General features: G+C 42.2%; 1 protein-coding gene across 1 annotated transcript; it reads left to right on the top strand.

Annotated features, from left to right (window-relative positions):
• Positions 1–1,851: 1,851 nt before the first annotated feature.
• On the top strand, positions 1,852–23,865 carry DNAJC5 (DnaJ heat shock protein family (Hsp40) member C5). Its single transcript, XM_042047483.1, has 6 exons — positions 1,852–1,968; positions 7,592–7,659; positions 12,532–12,668; positions 14,867–15,080; positions 16,131–16,302; positions 17,022–23,865. Exons 3-6 carry the CDS (start codon positions 12,562–12,564, stop codon positions 17,123–17,125), a joined length of 597 nt encoding a protein of 198 aa, XP_041903417.1. The 5' UTR covers positions 1,852–1,968; positions 7,592–7,659; positions 12,532–12,561; the 3' UTR covers positions 17,126–23,865.
• Positions 23,866–24,209: the final 344 nt, after the last annotated feature.

Raw genomic sequence — 24,209 nt, 5'->3', positions numbered from 1 at the left:
GTGTAGATGTATAGAATATTATTTATGAAATAACCCTAAATGAGGAAAGGTGCTATTTTACAACTAATATTGTTCCTGTTAAGGATCTCCAGGAGGACATACCCTTGGTTTGGGGAATACAGGTAGGAATGACCCTGGTTTGACATTGTACTGATGGCAATACATCAGGGGTACAGGCAGAGCAAAGAGACATCTGTCACACTCCAGGGTTAGTGAAAATCAGAGGAAGAAATAAAAACATCAGTCACAAAAATTATACATAGAGTTTTCTGACTTTATTATCAGTTATTTAGGTGGAAAAAAGACTAAATGTGGTAATTCCATACTTTGTGCTGAAACTGGAAGGCCTTGGGAATGGCAGTGATTAAATTATGCCCCAGTATAATAGTGGCCTTTTGGTTCTAAGCCCTCTGAGATGTGACTCCTGTCTGAAAACCTAGTATTTAAAATCTATATGTGTTCTAATTCTTACCCAATTACGGTGTTAGAAAACTCAGTTACAATTAAAGTCTGAACATGGTTTTTCCTGAAGTGTCAGGTTTTCAAACTAAGTCTATGGTCTGAAATTCAAGCTGTGTCTTTTCTTATTAAATCACCAATGAGGTAGTGGGAAAATCAGTAGGACAAATACATTCTTTGTTGCCTTATTATTTCTGAATTATGGACTGGCTTTGTTTTTTTCTTTTTTAAGCAGCTATGAAATACTGTTGCTAGACTGAGTGGTGGAACTGAGGACATCCTTCATCAGGCAGTCTGCAGATTAAATGTATGCAGAGTGAGAGAACAGGGGAAATAAATATCATTATGGTTTGTGGGGGAGTAGTATAAAATAAATCTTTTTGTTGGTGAAACCACACTGTATGGTTAGAAAATACCAAAGAGTTTGTCTCCTGTAAGAGAATGCCAGTTTAAATTAAAACTGTTTTAAATCCAGCCCTGTGATTTGTTTGGGTATTTGTAGCTAAAAGAGCTGACTCCAACATACAGGGAGTGTACTGGGTAACGTTCTGGGGATATTACAAGAATATTGTGACATTAGCATTGTATTCATAGGGATGAATTTGGGATCACTGGGAAAATCATTGGGAATAAATGTGTTCTCTACCCCAAGGTGCTTTCTGCTGTGATTTACTGTGCGTTTGCCCCTGGACATGGGCTCTGGTTTAATTCACCTGAAAAGAAACAGAAATATTTGCAATGGAGGTGTCACCTCTGGTGTCACCCAGCCTTCAAAAAGGAGCTTGGTTGTATTTTCCTGCCAAAACAACAAGTAAAAGTTTGCATAACACAAGCTGTACTGGTCAGTTCAGGTTTTGTCATGGAATTCTGTAGCTTTAACTCCTTTCATGCTTCTGAATGTCCATGTGCTGGGGATTTGAATGGGGCAGGTACGAAACTCGTATAACTGTGGCTTTTAAACCATTTTCTGTAACACCTGACACCATCCAGAGGGGAGGAATCTGTGGCATGAAGTGAAGAATGTCTTCCATGACATATATATCTATATCTATATATCTCTGTATCCTGGAGATAGTCTCTGGGGGTATTGGTTTGTTTGGGTTTGTGCTCACCCCTCACAGTAATCAGAGGAGTTTCATCTACAGCCTGTGCCCCATTTCTAATCAGAGCACCCCTTACTTACTCCTGATGATGTTTTGTTGGTTTTGTTTTTATTTGGGCTTATCGTTGTTTTTTTCAAGCCTAAAATATCTTTTACGACACCAATTGTTCAGTTTCTGTAAGGAAGTGAAATAATGAAATAGTCTCTTCCCCACCCTCCACAAAAACTGGGGAAGTCCAGTTGAGCAATTAGGAGAAGAGAGGATCTTCAGATATACTTAATTTTTTAACTTTGCAGAAGAAATAATCTCTGGAACTAAAGCCTTTGGAACTTAACTGAGTGGATACATGTGCTGCTTGAATAATTATGCATCATCTTAGGCTGAAGGACCTGATTGGATACAAGAGGTAAAAGTAAATGGTGGGGGAAGTTTACTTTCTGCTTGTATTATTAAATAAATAGGCTTGATTTTAAGAATAAAACCTAATGTCCTGTGAAATAGGCTCTGACAGAGGCAGTGACATTGGGTTCCTGGTAATCATATAAAGGCATTTTGGCTTTTCTGTTCCTGACCTGGCTGGGTGGTTGTTTCTGGAAAATATAAATTCTTTGTAAGTTCTGCTGTTCAATTCTGCTTGTTTTGCCTTTTTATTCATAACTTTTTGAAGTGCAAGATTTGTGTGCTTGGTGGGAGACAACCATTAAAGAACAGAGATTAATAATCTGAAAATAGGTGAAGTTTCTCAAAAGGGAAGCACCAGACTGGATCATTTTAGATACAGGTGTTGCCTTGTGTTGTTGCTATAAGCTGGTCTTCCTTTTTGGTTTTTTACTCTTTAAAATAAAGTCTTTATTTCAAAGTCTTTAACAAGAACTGTCCATGATTGAAATTGCCAGGAGTGTTTATGGTGTTTTATTTGAGAACAAAGCAATTCTAACACCAAGGTAGGTGTAAAATAATTTTGGTATATGTTTTGCAGTTTGTAAGGCCATACTTCTAAATTGTTTAAATTGTGTGTGGGGGGAAACCCTCATTTACCTTTTCATCTGCCTCACAATTGATAGGAAAAGAAAATAGGAAAGAACTTTTTTCCCCTCCATCTCCTGCTGCTGTTGATGAGCACAGAGAGGAGCCACTTTCCCCTGCCCTTTCAAGTTAATTTTGGATAAATCTTTTTCTTGCCCTTTGCCAACCAACTTGTAATTTGAAAGATGTGTTCCTGTCTGTTCCTTTTGTGTCTCAGACTGCTTATTTGGCTTTTTTGCTGTACTTCGTAACCTCACTTTGTTCCTTCTCTTTGACCAGGCAAAAGCCTCCTGTGCTGTAAAAAGGGGCTGCTTGGATCAACGTTGTCTCCTTAAATTCTCTTTTTGTAACACTCTCTCAAGGGGTTCATGTTTTGACAACTGATGAGATTTTCTCAACCTTTTCTTAAACGAGACAATAGACTTCTTTTTTCTTTTATTCCTATTTAAAAGCCTTTAGTTGTCTTACCTACAGGTGTGATATAGTAGCGTAAATCTCATTTTTATGTGAGCAGACCCATCTGTTCCAAGAGTTCTTTTATTTTTGAAGGGTTAGACTATATTGATATAATCATTAGCAGTATGAGGTTTTTTTATTTATGTACTTCATACAACCCATTAGCAGAAATGGGGCTTTATGCCTTTGAAGAAGTTTAAGGTATTTTTTTCTCCAGAAGAAGTGGCATCAGCATCACTCCACCCACAGCAGGGAATGTTGTGGGTTGGCTGGTTTGTTCTAGTGAACTTGCAGTGAGTAGTCACAGTGATTCAAAAACTATTTATAGGGAGTAAAAATTAAGAGTAATAATGAGCAAAGCAAACAGAGCTGCTGATTTTCCAGAGATTTTGAACTAACTGAGTAAGCAGATGTAGGGGTTTTTTTATAGCCATATGCAGTTTGTGATGCTTGCACTCTGCACATAAAGTGCTGTGATGTCATAAACAATAATTTAATATTGCTGAGGGATTAAATAGGAGCAATGAAATCCTAAGTAAGGAATCCACTAACCCCTCACCCCCAGGTTTTTAGAGTAATTATTTTAATTGAGGAGGGAGGATAGAAAATGCAAATCCAATACTTAATATTTTCTCCCCTAATATGGAAAACGTTCTTTAGTAGATCTGAATCTTACTCTTGTGTAGGGTACAAGGTCACAAGTCTTTATAACAGGCTGGTCAATCAGACTTAAATGGTTACATTTTAATCTGCTAAGCTCATTAGAGAAACAACACTGTGTCGCTGTAGTTAAATTTGTCACACGTTTCAGTGTAACCTCTCTTGCAGTCAGCAGGTGGATGTTACATGAGTTCAGACTTGAATTTAGCAGAAAAATGGTATTGTTCCAGATTTCAATTATTTAAAAGCTCTGTGTTTCTATTTTTTTAAAAGAACTCAAGAGAATTTAGTGATGTTTTTAGTGTCACAGTCTTTCAGTGTAGGAGACCTGTCCTCTGTTCCCAAGGCAGATGGACTTGAACACAATAAAGTTCTTTTTTTCTAGGAGATGTGTGCATTTACATTAATTCCCTGGATACTGAGCTTTCCATCAGGGCCTATATGTTAAAACAGAATGTTTTTATGGATATGAAATCTCTCACATGATCTTTATCAAAAGGTCATGAACTGAATAGCAAAATTCAGCTGAAAGGCTTTTGGGTATAAGAAATATAAGCAACACCAAAACACACTCTTGGATGCTTTAATGAAATAGTAAATGTTAGTGCTCCAATTAATAGGTTAAAAATCTTTATTTCAAGACAGCTACAGGGAGAAGAAGAGTGCTGTAAAATAGTAGTGGTCTTCTGCAGGCACTTGTTAGCCAGACAGCTTTGCCTTCAGCTTTTTCACATTGTTTTTTCAGTAATGATTCATTTTGCAAGTCATGCAAGCAAGTAAGGGTGTGAAAATAAAGACTTGGGAGTTTCTATTCTGTATATTGATTTACTTTATTTTATTTGCCTTAATTGCAGCATTATTTCTTTAAATACTTGCTAACCGTGATAACAGTTCCTGTCCATGATGGAGATGGGTTATGAAGCAAGGTATCCTGAAGATACTTCCCCCTTTCTGATAACAACATATAGAGCAGGATGAGGACAATTCTGTCAGTAGAATTATTCAGTAAAAAGGGTTCACCTGCGTCTCTCAGGAGAGGTTTGGGTTCTCAAGAAAGACATGTGCTTTTTGTCCTGTAGAGCTGAGAACATGCCTGATTTCTGGAAGGAAAAGGGAGTATCTGTCTCTAGGTTAGAGGAGGAAAGGGTGCTGAGCATATTTATGGTTCCAGTATATGGGGAAGATACAACAGTACATAAATTGGATTCAAATTTGCAGGAGAAATAAGGCTGGAAGAGCTGGTTTTGCTATGAGCAAAATGGTTGCAAGAACACACAACCTCCCAAGCAAATTTCTTCCTTTATGTTACAAAACTTACCACCTTTTTAATGTGTTGCTGAATTCAGTTTGCATTTGTGTAGCTTTGCTTGTTCTTGTCTTCATCATTCTTTAATCCTTTTTCGTCTCATTTTCGTACTCATTTCTGTATTTTCTGATTCTTAAACAGGTATATATTCCCCTCTGCAGACTTCTTTCTTTCTTGTGTGTGTTGTTGAACTGGGTGTCATGCACTGCTGTGGGTTTTGAATGCTCCAGTTCCTTTTCCAGCATCTGTCCTTTCATTTTCTCTGCTTTTGTTTGGACGGTGAATATCATGTAATAAGGAAGGGGGATATTTACAAGTAATTACAAGCAGGGTATTATGTAGAGCTCTGGGTCAGTGGATCTGGCCTGCTGAATAATGAGATTGGTTAGGGAGATCAAAACATTCCTGAGTCACTAAATTGGAATGCCAGTTGCAACAGAAACTGAGGGATCGAACCCCTGGGAGGTGCTGGGCTGGCTCAGTGCTGGCAGAGAGGATGCACTGGGGAAGGGAGGATGCGAAGTGGCTGGCATGGGTTTCTCATATACTTTGATTTTTACAAGAAGTTTTTTCCTTGGGAATTTATTTTTGTCTTGTTTGGTTATTTTCAGCTGTAAATCAGGCTGCCTGCTCTTAATGAAACTTGGTATTGGCATAGCTGTGAGACTGAAGGAAGTATTGCTGCTTGCATCCAGATTGAGACAACATTTCTCTGTATATTTTGAGTCTCTATATGGCTGGTTATTTTTTATATATATATATATATATATGTGCTGTAAAAAATACTAACTTTTCTGCTGATGGAGTTTTGATGAGGCCTGGGCCAGAATCTTGTATTTGAACCTTCTATCCGCACATCATTGTATGATATTTACATCATTGTATGCCCAATTCTGACCTTAGCAGGATAGCTCATTTTTTCAAGTACATTTGTCTCCAAAGTACATCTGGACTTTGCTTTTTTCTGCTGTTCTACTCATATTATTTCCACAAATTGAACATAGTTTGACTGTCAACATACCTGGATCTGGAGTTGCTGTCTGAAACAGAATCAGTGGCACAATTAAAAGGGGTCTTCATCTGGGTAGGAAGCCATAATTCTGGTTGCCAACACCATTAACAATCTTCAGCTTTTTATAAATGCTTAAAGAATGTTCTTGTTGTGGATTACTTTTTAATGAAGAAAGCTGTGGGCAGAGGACCTGGGAGCTTCTATAGCTTCACAAAATAGGACATTTTTCCTTGGGGAGTTAGTCCACCCTCTAGTGTTGCACAGGCTCTGAGTGGGAAAGTTTAACTCCCTGCCTGTCATTATTCAGGAAAAGTCCTTTGCTAGTTCCTATCAAAGGAACTAAACAGATCCATTAACAATAAGCTGATTATTTAATTGTTGGTTGTTTCATTCATACCCACTTAGGGATGTGTTGCTGGATCAGGCAGCTTCTTACAGATGGCAACAAGCAACTGCTGTGGGCAGCAATGCCAGCAGCTCCCTGGGTGTATTCCCAACGTCTCTGTTTGCCATGCTGGAACCTTCCAGCCTGTGAAAGGCCTAATTATTAATTCAATGGGGAGTTTATTTCTCAAGTGCATTCAGAGCTTGTTCTCTGACAGCTGTTGAAAGGGTTTGTATGACAATTAAGCAATGACTTGCCAGGTAAAAGCTGCTCTGAAGTTCTGCTCGTGAGGTTTATTGTTCAGTCATCTAATGCATAAGTGACTTTATAATTGGTGATGTGGGTTAGATGTGTCCTGTGGCTGCTTAATCAGAAAGGTGTTTTAATCTGTTGCAGTGATTTTCTCTGATTTTTTCCATAGCATCATGTAGCATTTCCTAGGCTGCTCTTGCCCCTTTGCTCTGTTATTTCCCTGTGATGGCTGATCTGGAGCCTTGACCGCTGAAAGACCTCGTGTGTGCTGCTGGGTCCTCTCAGGTTTTCTCCCTCCTTGTATGCCAAAATGAGACTGTTTTTTTCCTTTGGGTGATCTGCTTCAGGATGAGGGAGTGTGAATTGAATGACACTGCTGTTTTCTTGGTGGAAATTTGTCCTGGCGAGAGAAGCTGGTGTTGCTCCCCAGAGCAGGCTGTGCCTGCTGCTCCGGTACTGGAGCTTGGGGTCTGCTGTGTTAGCTAAGCTGCTTTACAGTCTCTCTCTAACAGCACAACAGATTACCAAGACTTGAAAAACATGCTCCTCGTGTTCTCAGTGCAGATATTCACAAAGGCCTAAGTTGAAAAAGCCCAAAGTCTTAAACAGATAATGGTTATTAGAGTTTCTGTGCAACTGGGTAGGTGTGTCTCAGAGTCATGTCTTTCCCATGATAACAGGTTGGGGAAAAGAGACTGAAATGATAGATCACGCCATAGAGGCCTTGAATCTGTGTTTTCAAATATTTGTCATTTATTTTGACAGTTTATTGTTTCTAAAGACAAGTATTTACATTGTGGGGACTTACTGTGGTACAAATATTTATAAAACACTTGTGTGTTTTTACTGTCCAATAGTGTGATGATAATTTTTCAATGAGGCATCAACTTCAGAATTGGTGAACAACTAATTTGTTTTTGTTTTATCTTTAGGAGAATCAGTTTTAGAAGTGTGTGAAGGTTGTTATCACTTACTGTAGAATACTCGAAATAGACACCAGGTAAGTTCTGGATTTTTTTTACTTCTTGTAGCTTCTCATTTAAATGCAAAATATTGCTGAGGAAACAAAGTTCAAAATTTCCTATAAAAACCTCTTACTACCTCAGGAAGCCAAGCCTAAAACACCTCATATTTTTCGTGGTTACACTATCTTGTGTATGCTTCTCTCGTCTCCCCTTTAATTTTTTTTTTTTCTCCCTTGAAAAATACCAGATTGTGAGGACAACTCTAAGTGACTCTGAGACAGATGGACAGGATGTGGAGGCCAGTGGTGCTTTTTCCTTTCTGTGACAAATCAATATTTACTGAAGTGCTTTCAGGCTCAGTGGTTTTATTTAGACATTTACTAATAAATACTGGTTGAGATAGAATAATTGTTTTAGATTAACACCTGTAGTGAATTTTCTGCACTGGAAATCTTTGAAAAGCTGAAATCTTAGCTTTAACCAACGTTATATTTTACCACTTAGCAGCAGTGCTTTGTGGAATCCAAATCTTTCCTAAAATACTCAAGTGCTTTCTAAAGTCGTGTAATAAAGTATTGACTAGACATTATTTTTGTAAGAGCTGGCAAAACATAATTTCCAAGTTGGACTCTTAATCATCTTTTAATATGCATTTAAAACTGTAACTGTAGAGGGCTTGACAGCATTCCTGGTAGTTTGTGTTACAGACATGTGAAGGCTTAGGCTGAGCTGGGACAGCAGTGACCTCCCTCTGTCCAGCACTCCCAGCACTTCTCCTGTCTGGGTCATTCCTTCTGGTTCTTATTTTCCCTTTCGGGGATTTCTCTATTCTCTGTGTTACTGGTGATATTTTGGAAGACTGGGAGGATGTTGTGCACTGGTTTTAATGAAACTCCTTTGCAAAGAGAGTATCCATTAAGGTTAATAACCTCACATTATCCTGTGTCTAGTGGGTGTCATTCACTGTGTCAGGAGGAGGTGGATTTTCTCCTTTACAGTGGGTTCAGTTTCTGGAACAGCTATTTACAACCAGATTCCCCACACTGCAGATAGACAGTTCTCTGTAATGCTGTGAATAGCACCTGTGTACAGGTCTGTGCATTGCCACATCCATTCAGGGAGTGATTTTATTATTTTATTTTATTTTATTTTTAGGAACTTAAGCTGATGAATATACAGACACTGAGAAAATGAGAATTCTGGAGATTGTGCCCCAGTGTCCTGCTGTTGTAATGTCTTTAAAGCTAACATTGTTTGGTTTCCTGTGCCCCTTCTGATTTTGATCAGTGGAGCTGAACAGCCAAAACTCCTTCCTGAAGCAGTCTTTCCTCCAGCAAGGAAATTCAAGGGACAGCGGTGCCTGTGTGACTTACACAGGGGGAGATGGGAAAAGTGATATTTGAGGATTACAGTTTCCAGAGGTTTGTTCTTGAATAAATACTCAGTGCTTCAGCCCTGGAGTGAGATGAGAAGTACTGCTGTTAGTCTGCTTCCAGAGGCTAACAACACTGACATTTTGTGGGTATTGTCCATGGAATTAGTCTTCCATCCCTTTACTTCAAGGTAGTTCTTCCTAGACCCAGCAGTGGTGGTTCAGTGTTGTCCCAAACACCTGCTGTCTGTGTGAGCAGTGTCAGTACCTTCTCCCTCCATTCTGCCACACAGATCAGCATGTTTTCTTGGAAAAATTGATCCCCCTCACTGCCAACTTCCATGGAAATTCTTTGCAGCATCTTGCAGCAGATCAAATGGAGTTTAATTCCACCTTCCCTGCTTCTGGCCACCAGATCTGTTGTCATCCTTTTCAGTGCAGACATTCTTTGGGATGTTCTGTGAGTATTTAATTCCCTAAACTGGCAGAGAACTATTGGTTTTTTTCTTGGCTGTAATAACCCTTTGCCTTTTTCATGAGTTAAATGCAGCTTCCAAAAGGGTCAGCAGACCTGGCAGAAACTAAGGTATCACCAGTTCCATGAAACTTGATGGGATTCTTCTGGGAAGATGGAAAGAAAATCAGTGTTTCTAAGGTTGAATTTTCCATGGATATATTTAGAACATTAAGGATGATTTCCATAAATAACCTGTCAGGTTTAATCTGAGTCTTTTCAGCGAGGTGGTACCAATTGTACTTACCTGGTGCTGCTGAAAGCAGTTGCCTGTTGTGATAGAGCTGACTAAGGCAGGACATTGTGGCACACAGATGGTTAAACACTGTGCTGGTTAATCCAGGAGATTACCTTTCTCCAGAGCCTTCCCAGAGAAACCTCTTCAGGGCATCCTGCTTGGTTAGAAAAGGGAGCAGATGGCTTGTTGCTGCTGAACACAACAGTTTTTAAAAATACAGGGCAGCTTTCAGGACTGTGAATTAGAGCCACGTGTGAAAACAGCAGGATAAATGATACCCAGGTTTAGGAAAACTCAGAACTTAAATAACTTGCACCTTTATTGTCTGTTTCATATTTAAGAAGCCAAAGGTTGCATTCCTAGTAATAATACTTCTCTGTTCCCTTAAGTAAAAAGCTTCCCAGATGAATTCCCATCACTGCCTTGTCCTCCACTCTTGTGCCAAGGCCAATGTGTCCATTTCATACCAGTTTGGAGAAATAAATGTTAACATCCCATTACACTGAGCTGTGGATCCCCAGCACTGTTCAGATGGAAGCAATTAAGGCTGCAGCAGTGTGGAATTGTATCCCTGTGCCTGCAGACTGATAGATACTGCCTGGTAAACCAAATTCATTTTTATTAAACAAATTGACCCTAATTTAACAGCAGAGATTTTGTTAAGCAGAACATGGTGTATGGCTGTGATCTGCAGCATCTGTCACCAAGGGCATGTTGGGTTGATGTTACAGGAAGTTTGTTATGTTTAAGTAGAGCTGCAGCTTTTAGGAAAAATGTCCATAATGCCCTGGAAGCTCCTGCTTGAAGCAGTATCTTCCTTGGAAGGGCTAAGTCAGCATGTAAAATTCCAATCAGGCTGCTTTCCCCCCCGCCCCCCCGACTTCTCAGGTCCCTGTCCAAGAGCAGTAGTGACAGACACTCCTTGGCAGGGAGCTGCTGGCAGGGACTGGTGTGCTGGAGCTTCAGGGAGGTTCCCAGGAGGGTGGGAAGAAGTGATGATGGTCACAGAGCAGGAGGAGCCTGGGAAGCAGTGGGAGCAGGCTGGTGTGATTAGGTGGATTACCAGAGACGTATGAGGATCATCGGTCTTTGACCTCAGCTCCAGGGCAGAGGGGGCTGGGAGGCTGCCTTTGGGAAAGGCTGTCCCAGAGGGTTGTGTCTGCTGTGTGCCTGGGTGTGCAGTTTCTCTCCTGAAATATGGTTTTCCTTTCCCTGAATCAGATTATGCCGAAATAAGTGAGTTGTTTGTGTTGTGTCTTGCAGCACTCGGTAATTTTCCTCCCATACAGAAAGCTTTTGCTACTGAAGTGTCCTTGCAAAGAAAGGATTTTCACTCCCTACACACACATTCACCTTCCAGATTTGGGGTGTAGTTTGAATTTTTAGCCTGAGAATTAGAGTTTAGACTATTTATTATTAATAGTAATAATTTACAGCTTCCTATAGGAAGCTTTAAATTAAACTGGGTAGAATTGCCAAAGGCTTCTTGAAGGAGATTCGATGAGAGTTTGGTTTAGCCAGTGTATTCCAGTTAGAACAACTGGAGCTGGTGCCCAGTGTTAAATGAATGTAAAGGCAGAGAGGCCAAGTGAGGCAGAGAATCAACAGCAGGGTCTGAGCTGAACATGCCAGTGGTGACGTGTCTGTCCACATCCTTGTCACTTGGTCCCCCTTGTGTGGGTGTGACTCTTCCCATGTGTTGCTGGAAGCAGAGCTGTGGGTTTGTGAGCTGTGAGGTCACAGTTCCACCCAGGCAGTGCAGAGGGTGAGGGCTGAGTGTGTTGCTTTCAGCCAGCCTTGTGAAAGCTGAAGTTATTAACTTTGTTATATAAGACACAGGGTTAAATTAGAAAAGTCCGGTGCTTTAAATATCTTTTTCAAAGGCTGCATAATCTGGTGTGGGCTAATTGTAATGACATGATCCAAAAATAGCCAGTAGTCTTTTCTTGGATGCTCATCCTGGCTGCAGTTCTGTAGCTAAAGAACAGCAGAGCTGATCTCCTCAGGATGGGAGAAGGCATAACCAGATCTGGTCCTGGCATGGCAAAGGGGACACCTTCGGGGTCTGTCACATTTGGATGTGGAGCAGGAGGTTAATCCGTGTTCACTAGCATGACTTTAACTAGAATGCATGTTAAATGTTGGATTCACAACTTTAAATTACAAGAGAGGAGATCTGCTCTCTGGGCAGACATTCCCTCTATCCTTGTGGAATGCACAGGCTTGGTCACACTGGATTTATCTAGGGATTCTGTTTGACCTGGTGTTGGTGATAAGATGGGAGACTGGGGTTTGGGAGTTGTGGGGAAGTTTGTTTTGTTTTTTTTAATGTAATTTCTGAAATAGATAATACAAATTAAGTCAGTTATCCCAATGCCAGTGTGGTGCAAAAAGGCAGCCTCAACAGCAACTTCTCTGTTGTCGTGTTGTTTTTATAGGTATGATCACAAATAAATTACCTTAAAATTAAGATGAGGTGACTTTATAGATGTGTTATGCAGTATGTAGCTATAGCTGCACCTCAGCTGTTGATTTGGGGTTTTTGGAAAGAAGAGTTGAGTATATACAGTGGGGATTCAGGGTGGCTGGTGTTGTGCCAACAATGTAAGAGTTGTTTTCACTGATAATTCACTGAATTTTATAACTTTTTACCTTCCTTTTCAAAGCACGTTTTATTAAAGCTGAATCTTGATGTGCAAACACTGTTTTAAAGGATGATTTGCTTAAGGAGGTCTGTTTTTTTCCTTTGCTTAAACATTTCTTGATCTTTATTTTTTTGACAGGGGCCAGTTCTCTCCTCAGGTTAGCTCAAGATGGCAGACCAGAGGCAACGCTCGCTCTCTACCTCTGGGGAGTCGTTATACCACGTGCTGGGGCTGGACAAAAATGCCACTTCAGATGATATCAAAAAGTCTTACAGGTAAAGCTTTGAGTTTTATGCCTGTCCTAACAGCACAAATGGCTTTAATTCAGTGTTCAGGAAATGGTCTGCTTATGTAGGAGCCTGAATTGGTTTATTTAGACCTTTTGCAAGAAAAATATGTGGGAAAACCAGGTGAAAACGTGGTTGCTTCTTGCAAAAGGGGGTGTGAAAATATGCCTAGGCTTTAAATTTTTCCATCTTACATCTAGTAAGTTAAATTCTCAAATGTAGAGTGTCATTCTGGAAGGTCCTTGCCTAAATTTGAGCAGAATTTTAAGACCATGATCAGAGTTAAACTCTTGCTGTTATGTAGCCTCATGTCTGTCTTAGGGGGACCACAGATATGTCCATCATTTCCACTTCTGGCACACAGAGATAGAGATTAAAGACACAAGGATGAAAACAGAGTACCAGTGATTACTTTTTCCTAGAATTCTATTCAGAATTTCTTACTCTTTGTGGAGTTATTAGTTTAAAAGACAATTTTTTTTCTGTGTCGCTTTCCTTAAGAGTTGGGCACATGAAATGGCTTCATACTAACCAAATAAAAACTACAAAAAAAGAGTCCTGTAACTTCTTCCTTTCCACATTCCCCATAAATCTGCTGAAGTGCATTTGCTGATGTGACCAGTGGCAATGTGTTTGGATTACACTAGGGGTCAGCATCATCTTTCCATGAGGATACTCGTTGCAAAATTGTTTTCCTTTAGTCTTTAACTTTTACATAAACTTTTTCCCTTCCAAAGTTACATTTTTAATACTGATGGCAACTACATGGTGAAGTCTAGGAATAAACCAGGTCCACAGATTCTCAAAAATTAGCTTTGTCTTCCTAAAAGCTGTAAGTGGAAGTTTGAATAATTTATCTTCAAGCAGCTGGAAAATAATTTTACCTTCCTGAGGGGAGAGACTGTGAGTTTTTCCTTTGGAGGAACAACCCATTGAGATCCTGGGGTGAAATGTAGCTGCTTCACACTTATCTGAACCTTCAGCTCATCTTGTTTCCTCTGCTGCTCCTTTATCATGTTCAGTCTGAACATCCTTTGCTGGCCTAGGGGCTGTGGGGTTTGTGTATGTGTAGGAAACGGGAAATAAAAATGTTTCATTATTGCAGCCTGACTAAGCCCTTTCCAGGTTTATAAAACCTTTTGTGATTATTTCAGCCCTCCCTGAGACTGGGGCACAAGTGGCAGCCGGGGCCGTGATTTACTGGAGCAGCATCGTACACAGTGAAGTGACCCAAGGGCACACTCAGGCTGGGTTTTAAATGCTGTGAGATACTTGCAGGCACATCCAAGTGCTTGCACACATCTTTGTTTTATATTTGTCTAAACATTTCCCCACTGCAAAGCTGACATGTCCTGTTCTTCTCATATGTGTGACTGTGTGGTCATTTTCTGTAGGAGGACAAGTACCTTTCGTGGTGGCAGAGAACTGCCAGCATTTGGCTCTGTGTCATTTTTCTACTTGGGAGCATGTATTTTCTGTTCATAAGGAGGTGTTTGACCAGTTATTTCTACTGATGTCTGTAAATAGCCTGGGCCATGTGAGAACTAGCACATTTATCAATGCTTAATCTGATTTTTTTGTTAGTTGTAAGAGATCTGGCCTGATTAGGGGAGGTGTGTTGTGATTTCCTGATATCTCGAAACTCAGAAGCGTTTTCTATTCTAGCAAAGCTTGAAGTGAAAAGTACTTTGTTCCTGCACAGGAATTGGTGAATTAACCACAAGTGATCATCTGTTCTATTTTTGTGTTCAGACACTGCAGAAGCAGCAGTTCAGACACTTCAAGCAGCTGTGGCAATTTGCTTTTATTTACTCTTTGGTGCTATACCTTAGACTTGTGGTGTGTCTTTGCTGTAGCAGGAGCAAAACTTACTGGTGGAAATTGCTGGAGCTGAGAATAAAAAAACCCCAAAGCTATTTTTATTCAATGTCTCTTATTTTTTTCCATTGGATTTCCAAGGGTCAAATCCAACAGTCTGAAGTCAATCCTGTGAACTAAGCTAGACACTGCTGTAGCCTTTTATTATCATCTAAGGAAGAATCATCAGGGAAATTGAATCACAGGTGAAGGAAAACAGTTGGAACTTGAAAGTCTCCCTTGAGTGGCAGGCTACGGAATTAGAAAAAAATAAATCAAAAAACAGGAACCCAAACCCCGTTTTTTATTCTCTTTTTTTCTTTCTGCAGAAAACTGGCATTGAAATATCATCCTGATAAAAACCCTGATAATCCAGAGGCAGCAGAAAAATTTAAGGAGATCAATAATGCCCACGCAATATTGACCGATGCCACAAAGCGGAACATTTACGATAAGTATGGGTCTCTGGGGCTCTATGTAGCAGAGCAGTTTGGTGAAGAAAATGTGAACACATACTTCGTGCTGTCCAGCTGGTGGGCAAAGGTAAATAAAAGGGCACAGAAGTTATTCTGGGTTGGTATTGGAAACTCTTAGAGAGCTCCATTTGCTAAGTGTGCTTGGTTTTACCTTTGGAAATTGCTGATTTTCTGACACTGGGTTAATTAACCTTCTCTTACTGTGTCATGATCTAGAGTTCAGAAGTATTTTTCTAGGAACTTCCAGTGATACAGGTCTAATAAGCAAGACCTGGGTTACTAATTGAAGCTTGGACTCTTGCAGTAGATTTAGAAGAGATGAGGATTTGGGGGGTATTCTCTAGTAGTATCTGCTAAATAATTTCGCAAAATGAGTCCTGACTGTGAGCTTGGGCTCACACAGGAGAAAATCTTACATTTCATTGCACAGGTCCATTTTTCTACCCTTTTCCAGCATTGCCTCCATCTCTTGATTCCCCTAAGGAAGACAATAATTATATCACCCTGCTGGTTTGCTATCTGTAAAATTATTTTTTTCAAACAGTTGCACAGAGACCTATAGGAAGACTTCACTTTAGCCCATTGTCACTGTGATAAGCACCTGGCAGACCTGGCTTGCTTGGAGCTGCCTTGCTCACATACTGGGAGCATCAATCCTCAGCCATGTCCACAGTCTTGGGCTGCTCCAGGTCCCTGCCATAGGTACATCATGACCTGTGCATCAGCTGGTACAGCTCAGTCTTTTCCAGGGTTATTTATGCATGTTACAGCCTGTCCTGAACTGTTGTACACCTGGATTTAAGTACAGATGCACTTATTAGACCTGTACCTTCTTCCAGATACAGCAAAATAGTCCACTTAACTTAAATTGTAGGAATCATTCAAGCAAACCAGGCTGGCAGTATTCACCTCAGTGTAAAATGTGGGAATCGTAGCCACTTTTGCACGTAATTTCAAGTATTTCTCGGTGCTGAAGTACAAAGCTGTAGCTACTGAGTTCTCTCTCTGCACTGCTGTGGTTTTGCTCTCCGACTCTGTATCCAAGTCTCACAAACTCTGTGGTCATGGCACAGGAGACACAGGTTATGACTATTTCTGTGTTTTTTGTCCTCTGCAGGCCTTGTTTGTGTTCTGTGGGCTCATCACAGGCTGCTACTGCTGCTGCTGTCTGTGCTGCTGCTGTAATTGTTGCTGTGGGAAGTGTAAACCGAAACCTCCCGAAGGCGAAGAGCAGGAATTCTATGTCTCTCCAGAGGACTTGGAGGCACAGTTGCAGTCAGATGAAAGGGGTAGGTGAAAACCCTGCGAGCTCTTTAGGATGAACATCAGTCCCTGCTGGAGTGCTCAGTGAGCTGGTTGAGGAGAAATCAGGTCCTGGGCTGTGGATGATGAGCAGGGAATGTTAGTGCCACAAGAGTTACATGGGTGATGCTGACACCGGAAATAGAGTTGCTAAAAACTCCCAGAGAGTCTTCAGTGAACCCGGTGGGATCAGCCACAGAGCGGTCAGTGACCATCATTAGGTTCCTTCCACATCCTGGGGTAACACGTAGGCCAACCATGTGGGATTTCAGAAAGGGGCTCTTGTACCCAAAGGTTGAGGGTGTCAAGGCAGCGTTAACTGCGTCAGGTGTAGAGGAACTGACACTGCTACCCTTGTAGCTCTAATACTGTTTGTGAAGCTGTTTCTGTAGGATTAAACCACTCATTTAAAATATTGTGGAGCCTTGTGTATGCTGTGATGACATTTTTAATGGGCACTGCTGAATGGTGGGTGAGGATCAGCTGCTTTTACAGGAAGAAGGAAATATTGTAAACATTCCACACATAGAGTTGAGGTGAATGCTGTTGTGTGCACACTGAAAATCAGGGAATTAATATCATGCTCCTAGAGGTGTGTAAAATGGTGTTATCAGAGGGTTGTAGGGAGGTGTGACTTGTGCTTACCAAAACATACAGTGCTGTGTTTGTTCCTTGGTGTGCTAAGCCTTTTGTCTTCGCTTTTCAGAGGCCTCAGACGCACCTATTGTGATACAGCCAGCATCAGCCACAGAGACAACCCAGCTCACAGCTGACTCTCACCCCAGCTACCACACTGATGGATTTAATTAAGTTAAGGAAACACTGTCATTAGAATGGATAAAAAAAAAAAAAATACATGGCCAACTCAACACTAGAATCATGAACATTAGAAGTAGAGAACGGGGAGGGGGAATAATTCTGCCACAGTAAGAAGGCAGCTTTCCAACCTGCCGAAAATATTTTGTAATCCCTTCAGCCTTTTGTCACCTTTCAGTGTCGTATCTCGATGATACGTGAAGTGCTGTAGCATGCAGTATTTAAAGCAGTTTAGCTACGGTCTTATTTGTTTCCTTTCTTTTATTTTTTCTCCTCTTTTGTTTGGTTTTTTTTTTAATAGCATGTATGGAGTTATGTTACATGTCTGTGGTGTAACGTATTGAGTTGTCACAATGTCAGTGCGATGGAGACATTCTGCATTTTAAGTGGCAGTACTGGCCTAAAAATGAGATTTAAAAAGTGTCACAGAAGCCACTGTTCTTCCGTACAGTTGAGCTGTCGAAGACCTTTAGAAGTTGAGGATTTTCATTTGAGTGCAACAAACCAATTCTTTCATTCCTCCTTCTAGTCCTGCGTTATTATCTAAGCAAGTTTACAAAGCCAAGAACCAAAAAATGCCAGTCCTGCAGAGCTGGAGTCCTCTCTAATGCTGGTTTTCAGCTTGAATAAATCTACCTTGAAAAATAAAAAGGGAGAGTTGCCAATCTTTGAACAGTAAATTGAACAGCTCGTTGTGTATGAGGCGATCTCCAGTGACAATGGAACCAAAACCAACTGGGAATGGGCTCCTGTGGTGGTGGCAGTGGGATTTTAACTCCAAGCACAATTCTGTTTTGATTTGAGTTCAGTTGTTTTCCTGTAATGCTAAAGACCAAATAGTGCAGCTTTGTTTCTGAATGCATGAGAATCTTAAAGTGAAACTGGTTAACTGGCTCTCACTGAGCAAATGAGTAAAATGCAGACAGTAGGCAACAGCAGAAATGTTTAAAAACAATTGGTTTTTAAAAATTTGTTCTAATAAGTTAAGATTTTAATAGGCAAATGGGGTATTACATGTCTTTTTTTAAAGCTGTTATAATACACTAACCCTTTAATTTTCTCATGAACATCTTTGTGGAGTACTTAAATGAATTTTTAAGAACAAACCACCTTTCTTTGTGTTTATATTGTATAATTTGCACATTGTCTTGCATTTAGATTTGTTTACACCAGTGTTTCTCTTTTCCTTGGAACAACTATGTGGAAACCACTGAAAGGTTTCCTGTACTATTTTGAAACCAAATCAAGTCCGAATTCTGTTCTAGAAACTGTGGTTTATTGAGGTTTAACTGTTAAAAAGGCATTTTAGGCAGCTGGTGTATTTTGTTGTCCATAGTCATGCTTTAGGTGATACAGAGTCAGGATCTAGAACGGCTCCAGAGAACCCACACTTGGCACTTTCAGCGGGTAATTACAGCCTCGTTAATTTTGATTGTTACGGTTTTATATCACAATGCCTCTACTGTCCCTTGTACCCCCATCTCCCTGATTTGTCTTTCCCCTCTTTCTGTGGAGGGGCTGTTGGTACCTTCCCTCTGTGTCTGCTGCTCCCTCACCAGCTCAGCTCCAGGTGGTGCTTTGGAGCAGGGTAAAGATCCATTGGTCTGCACAAAAACCACCAGGAAAGGGCAGGGACCCAGAGAACCATTCTGAATATATTTTCCTGCTGTCTTTGCATGAGCAGCAAGGATGGAGCACGTGAAATCTGCCATGAAACCATGTTCAGTGTGCTGGGGAGGAGAACATGTTCTCCCCACGGTCTCAGTGCTCAGTGAGGAGTGCTTGCACACCCAGACTTTGCTGTGGCTGTTGGTACAAGCACGTTTGCCTGCATGGGAGCTTGCTGCGGATCAGCATGATTTTAGTAACCACATCTGGCCCCAAAAATTCCCAAAAAAACCTGTTACTTTTAATTAATGGCTCAGTTTCAGCAGCACACTCCTTAAGTCTTTTCTTCTTTGCCCAGGGTCCTTACAGACCTGAAATGTGGTGGTTTACTGCAAGATACTTCTAACTTTTCCTGACTTGGATGGCCTTGAGGACATTTCTGTGTGATTTGGCTTGAGGTCCTTATTTAGTTAATGTCTTTCTTTGACCCCTTGGAACAAAAAGCCATTTTTAGGCTTAAACCCAATATCACTTTGTCTGTCCCTGTAGATTTTGCCTGAAGCCTATTCTTGGTGTAGAATTGCACTCTGGAATATGCTTGGACGTGCAGGCTTTGTCCTCTCCACATTCACCAGTTAAAATTGCCCATATCTGTGCAAATTGTGTTCTTGAGAACACAATTTAAAAAAAAAAAAAGGTATTGAGGTTTTTTGGCTTTGTAAATGAGCGTGGCTGATCGGAGTGAGTCAGTGAATGAGGAAGGGGCTGTTCCCCAGGAGCTGTTCCATTCCCTGTCCCCATGTTCATCTCAGTGGATAAGACAGAGATGGTTGTTGGGTGTTGCTCCACTGCAGAGAAGCTTTGCCCTCAGTGCTGGGGGCTGGTTGTCACTGTTAATTTGGGATAATACTCTTATTTCTTAACCTCTCTGGGCAGTTTCTACAGAAGCAGAGAGGCTGGTGGGAAGCGTGGCTCCAGGGAGGTGTGTGACACACCTGGAGTCACTCCAGAGGCTCCTGACAAGGGAACTGAAGTGTGGGCAGCACGTGAGGACCAGAGGCAGAACAGTTATCTGTGGGGAAAGATGACATCCAGGATAAGTTTACAGTTCTAGTTCTTTGCTTAGCAAGGGACGAGTCCGAAGAGAGACTGCTTTCCTGTTGGTTCTGTCTGTGGGTGGTGTGTGAACAGGAAATAAGTCTGTTATGTGCCAGAGTGATGTTAGATGCTCCAAGGGAAACGGTTCCGAGATCTCAGTTACAGGGAATGATGGGAAAACAATTCTAGATGAATATTCATGTTTTTTGAAGCTGTTTCAAGTTTGCCCATGTTGCTGTCTAATCTCTGAGCTTAGGATTGTTGTGTATTAGTGAAGTTCTTCCTGAACTATGTAAGGAAGTGATTTAAACATTCCATCTTTAAAGCCCAAACCATGTCATTGGCACATAAATACATTAATGCCCACTTTTTCCCTCCTGGAGGGAAGGTACAAGAGTACCCTGGGCTCTAACACGAGTTGCACTTCATAATGGCCAAGTAGACTCCTAGTAAATGCAAAGTTCTATTGGGAATAATGGTTTAAAATCTGGCAGAGAAGCTCAGACAGGAGTTCTGAGCTTGGGCGAGGAGAGCTGCAGCGTTTCAGCGCTGTGGCCTGACCTGGGTTAGTGCAGAATGTTTCCCTCCAAAATCAATCCTGAGCACTGTCCATCTCTGTCCAGTGTGTTGCCAGAATTAAAATTTGAGCTTGGATTTTATTTATTTATTTGTTTCTTTAAAGTTGTATCATTTGTACGAGTTGCCTGAGTCCTCCATTCCAGTCCTTCAGCCGCCTCCATCCGGCTCCTCCAACCTCTCCAGCACTGATTTTCTTAGCACTTGTAGCTCCATTGGGGTGAATCCCATCTGGAGAGCTGGTGTTCAGGATACTGATTTATCCCTGTGTTGCATGGAGAGCCATTCCTAGCTTAGGTGGGAGGGAAAGCTGCTGCCGAGAGCGCTCAGGTGCCAGCTGTCCCTCCTGGCATGTGGAGCTGCTGGAAAAGGAGGTGCTGGATCTGTCCTGCCCATCCTCCCTGGGGATGGGAACATCCTAAACGCACTGTACTGAAGGGGCATTGCACCCCTTAAATGCCAGTCTCATTTTGTTAGTGATTTTTGTAGGAAATTCTTAAATATTTATCTGTATATAAATTTATGTAAGACCTCGGTGGCGTCCCATAGGGTGTCGGTTTTTGCTGGTCCCATGCAGTGACGTTTTAGAGCCATGTTCCCTTTTTAGTCTTCTTTTTAGATTTGTAATATTTTTAAACTGCTTTAGATATTAGCACTCCTAGTGTTCTTAAAGTGGGATGCTCTTGGAGGTTTGGAGGGGCAGAACTGAGGAGGAGGGCTCAGGCATGGCACAGAAACACCCAGTCCTGCAGCAGGGCTGTGGTCAGGGGAGTGCAGCTCTCCAAACCCTTCCTGTCAGCCTGTAAATACCTCACACGGGTAGGGCAGGAGCCTGACAGAAAAACTATTCCTGTCCCATCTGTGAGGCAGTTTGGTGGTGTGGGGGGACACCAGTGCACTCTGGGGGGCTGTTCCAGAGCGTCTGTACTATACATGCTCCTTGAGAGGGGCACCTGCTTCTCTCAGCTATTTTGTGCCCTTAGATCTTTTTGCCAGTTCTGGATAATTTAGGAAATTGATGCTGCAGGTTTTTTGTACTCAGTGCACCTGTATCTTGGCATCATGTTTAACAGGTCACTCTGGCAGGGTGGTCAGGGCAGTTTGCAGCCCCCACCTCATGTCAGTAATTCCGAATGGTGTTTAAATGCATTAATCTTGGAGCACTGAACCGTAACCCCCCAGTTATAGTTTATAGTGTCAGGTCGATATAAACTTCACATGCTTCAGCATCTGGTGCTGCTTCTCTGTATTCTAGTGGAGATCATCTAGTTTGTAGTGTCTCATTGCACCAACAGCTGCTTAAAATCTCTCAAAAGAATTGTAGCCAGTAGCTCACCAGGTGGCAGGAAGTTTGTCCATGTTCAGCTCCCGCAAGATCCATGGTCCCCTCCACAAGCTGCCTTTGGAGGCTTACTGGGACTGTCTGGGACTCAGCAAGACTGCAATTCCCGTGTTCTTCCAAGAAGACACTTCCTTTACGAGGAGAAGCCACGGGAGGGAAGCTGGCTGTCTGATGTTTGCACAAGCCAAATGCCAGAAACCTGGAAGATGAACTTTCATTATGCCAGTGTTACATGCACAGTTCATTTTCGTGTTAAAAGGATAGATGCTGGGAATTTCTGGTGGTTATATATATATATATGTATGTATATGTATAGAGGAAGCTCTTATATAAACTGGCTCTTCATTCCCGAGTGCCGTTGTCTTCTCTGCTCCCTCTCCCAGCCCTGTGGGTGTTCTCTTGCAGTCTGTGAGCAGTTGTTTGTCAAACCATTCAAAAAATTTAACTATCTACTTGAATTCCATGAGCTGCCCCTTGCCCCAGCTCCTCTGGATAGAACTGGGCTCTGTGTGCTCCAGCTTTCCTTAGGAGGAGAGAAGGGAGACCTGGCAGAGGGCACAGGGGCAGTTCTGGAGTGACTGGAACTTGTGCAGCTGGCACATGGCGTGTTTAGATGTGGTCAATGTGCTCATCACTGCAGCTGTGATAGAACACATGGATTTGGGTTTTTCCCTAGTTTTCACCACACTGGAGTCCCCGGAGTGGGGCTGGGTGAGCTCACAGAGCAAGATCCACCCCGTGCTGAGGGCATGGGCTGCAGCATCACGTGTGTGTATGTATGTATATATGCACATATGTATATATTTATACAACAGGTGTGCACCTTGGGTTTTTCTTTGGTGGTAAAAACGTGAGATTTGGCTCCAAGTAGTGCTCTGAACTCAGCCAGACAGGGGGAAGGTGTGAGTTTTGTGTGGCCACAGTTGTGCTTCTTTGCTCTCAGCTGCAGGAAAACCCAAACCCGACCTGTGGGGTTGAGGGACTGGTGAGGACACAGTGAAGGAGCCTGTTGTATAAATAAATGGGTCCTAGGAGTAGGAGAGGTACCTCTGGCTCCCCACACCCTGCTCGGGGTTTCCACATGAGCAGTGTGGTGGTGTTTGCACGGCCGGGCGCCGTCCCTCCTCTTGCAGCTTGGTTCCATAAGGACTTGGAGTTACTGAAATTCCTACACCTGAAGCTGGCAGTGATCCATGTGAAGGCACAACGGTTGTGGCTGATGTACGTGTGAGTCCCACCCTGTCCCCTCTAGCCATGCTGGATAGAGTCACCACCGCCCTCCTCCTCCTCAGGCTGTTCCTGCCAGGGGCTGTTCCCGACACGCAGCACACCGGGGGTTCCTGCTTCACGGCAGAAATGGGGGAATATTGGGGAGGTTTTTACTGCTGATACTGCTGAAGTTCTGTTTGTGACCATCACGGTTGATGAACTCCAAGTTTGCCAATTCCAAACGCGCTGTTTCCTTGCTGGATGCTGAGCCGATCGCTGTCATTCCTTCCTCCCTCTCATCCCACCATTGCCTGCCTTGCTGGGGCGGGGTGTGGATGGGTCGGTTGGTGTCACTGCTGACATCCCAGGCGGTTTATGTTCATTTTGCATGTGAGCAAGGCCCTGAACTGTGTAATTCCTCGTGGGGTTTGGTTTCCTGGCCCCTTTATGGAGCCAGAGGGAGCTGAGGACGCCGGGAGAGACACGCCTGCATTTGCACTGCACTTCAACTCGGGCGGGGTGGGGGATAGGGGGAGCCCATCTTTAAAAAAGAAAAAAAATAGTAAAAAAAAAAAACCAAACCCCAAACCAAACCCACCACAATCGAAGTATAAATGCATCTGAGAAGCAATTATAATACAGACATATATCTATTTTGTTATGTTACTAAAGGACCATACTTTGAGTAGTCTGTAAGTAGACGTGGCTGTCTGAACTTCGTGGATTGTAACACTCGATACTACTGAGCTCCTGTACATACCCGCAGCGACGGCAGAAGGAATTATTTTCTGTTTTAGCATGGTAATTTGTGTCTTGTATGTCCAAATATAAACTAAAATAAAGATTGCTAAGTTATCGGAAACCACTGTTGTAAAATAAATGTTTTCAATGCAGAAGTGCCCATCAGATTTTTCTTTCTTTATTTACATGTTGGAACTCAGCACAAGAGGCAGGGGCTGTGGGACACGGTGGGGCTGGCTGGGAAGTGGGAGGGGTCACCCATCCCTGGGATGGGCACTGGGTGCAGGGTCCCTGGGGCAGGAACTGTAGCTGCTCCCCTGTCCCCCTCCTGCACCCACTGTGACACAAAAAGGTGCAGACTTGCTGCAAAGTTGGGAAGCAGCAGCTTTCAGAACCATTCACGGGGGTACTGGAGAAGCCCTGGTTGGGTCTCAGCTTCCAGCCAGGGAGACATTACTTGCATCACTCAGAGCTCTTTATGCTGATGTTTCTCACCCAAGGAAG

This window comes from Corvus kubaryi, unplaced genomic scaffold (genome assembly GCF_017639235.1).
Source record: "Corvus kubaryi isolate FWS band 111438036 unplaced genomic scaffold, C.kubaryi_AGA036_p1.0 134, whole genome shotgun sequence".
NCBI classification, from domain to species: Eukaryota; Metazoa; Chordata; class Aves; order Passeriformes; family Corvidae; genus Corvus; species Corvus kubaryi.
The sequence above is the reverse complement of the archived record's forward strand: the minus strand, read 5'-3'. Positions and strand labels throughout refer to the sequence as shown.

Bases quoted from the DNA above. Each gene is read 5' to 3' on its own strand.
- DNAJC5 (XM_042047483.1), top strand. From the start codon at position 12,562: ATGGCAGACCAGAGGCAACGCTCGCTCTCTACCTCTGGGGAGTCGTTA. The intron at 12,669-14,866 runs GTAAAGCTTTGA...TTCTTTCTGCAG, and splicing joins GATATCAAAAAGTCTTACAG to AAAACTGGCATTGAAATATC. The intron at 15,081-16,130 runs GTAAATAAAAGG...TGTCCTCTGCAG, and splicing joins TGTCCAGCTGGTGGGCAAAG to GCCTTGTTTGTGTTCTGTGG.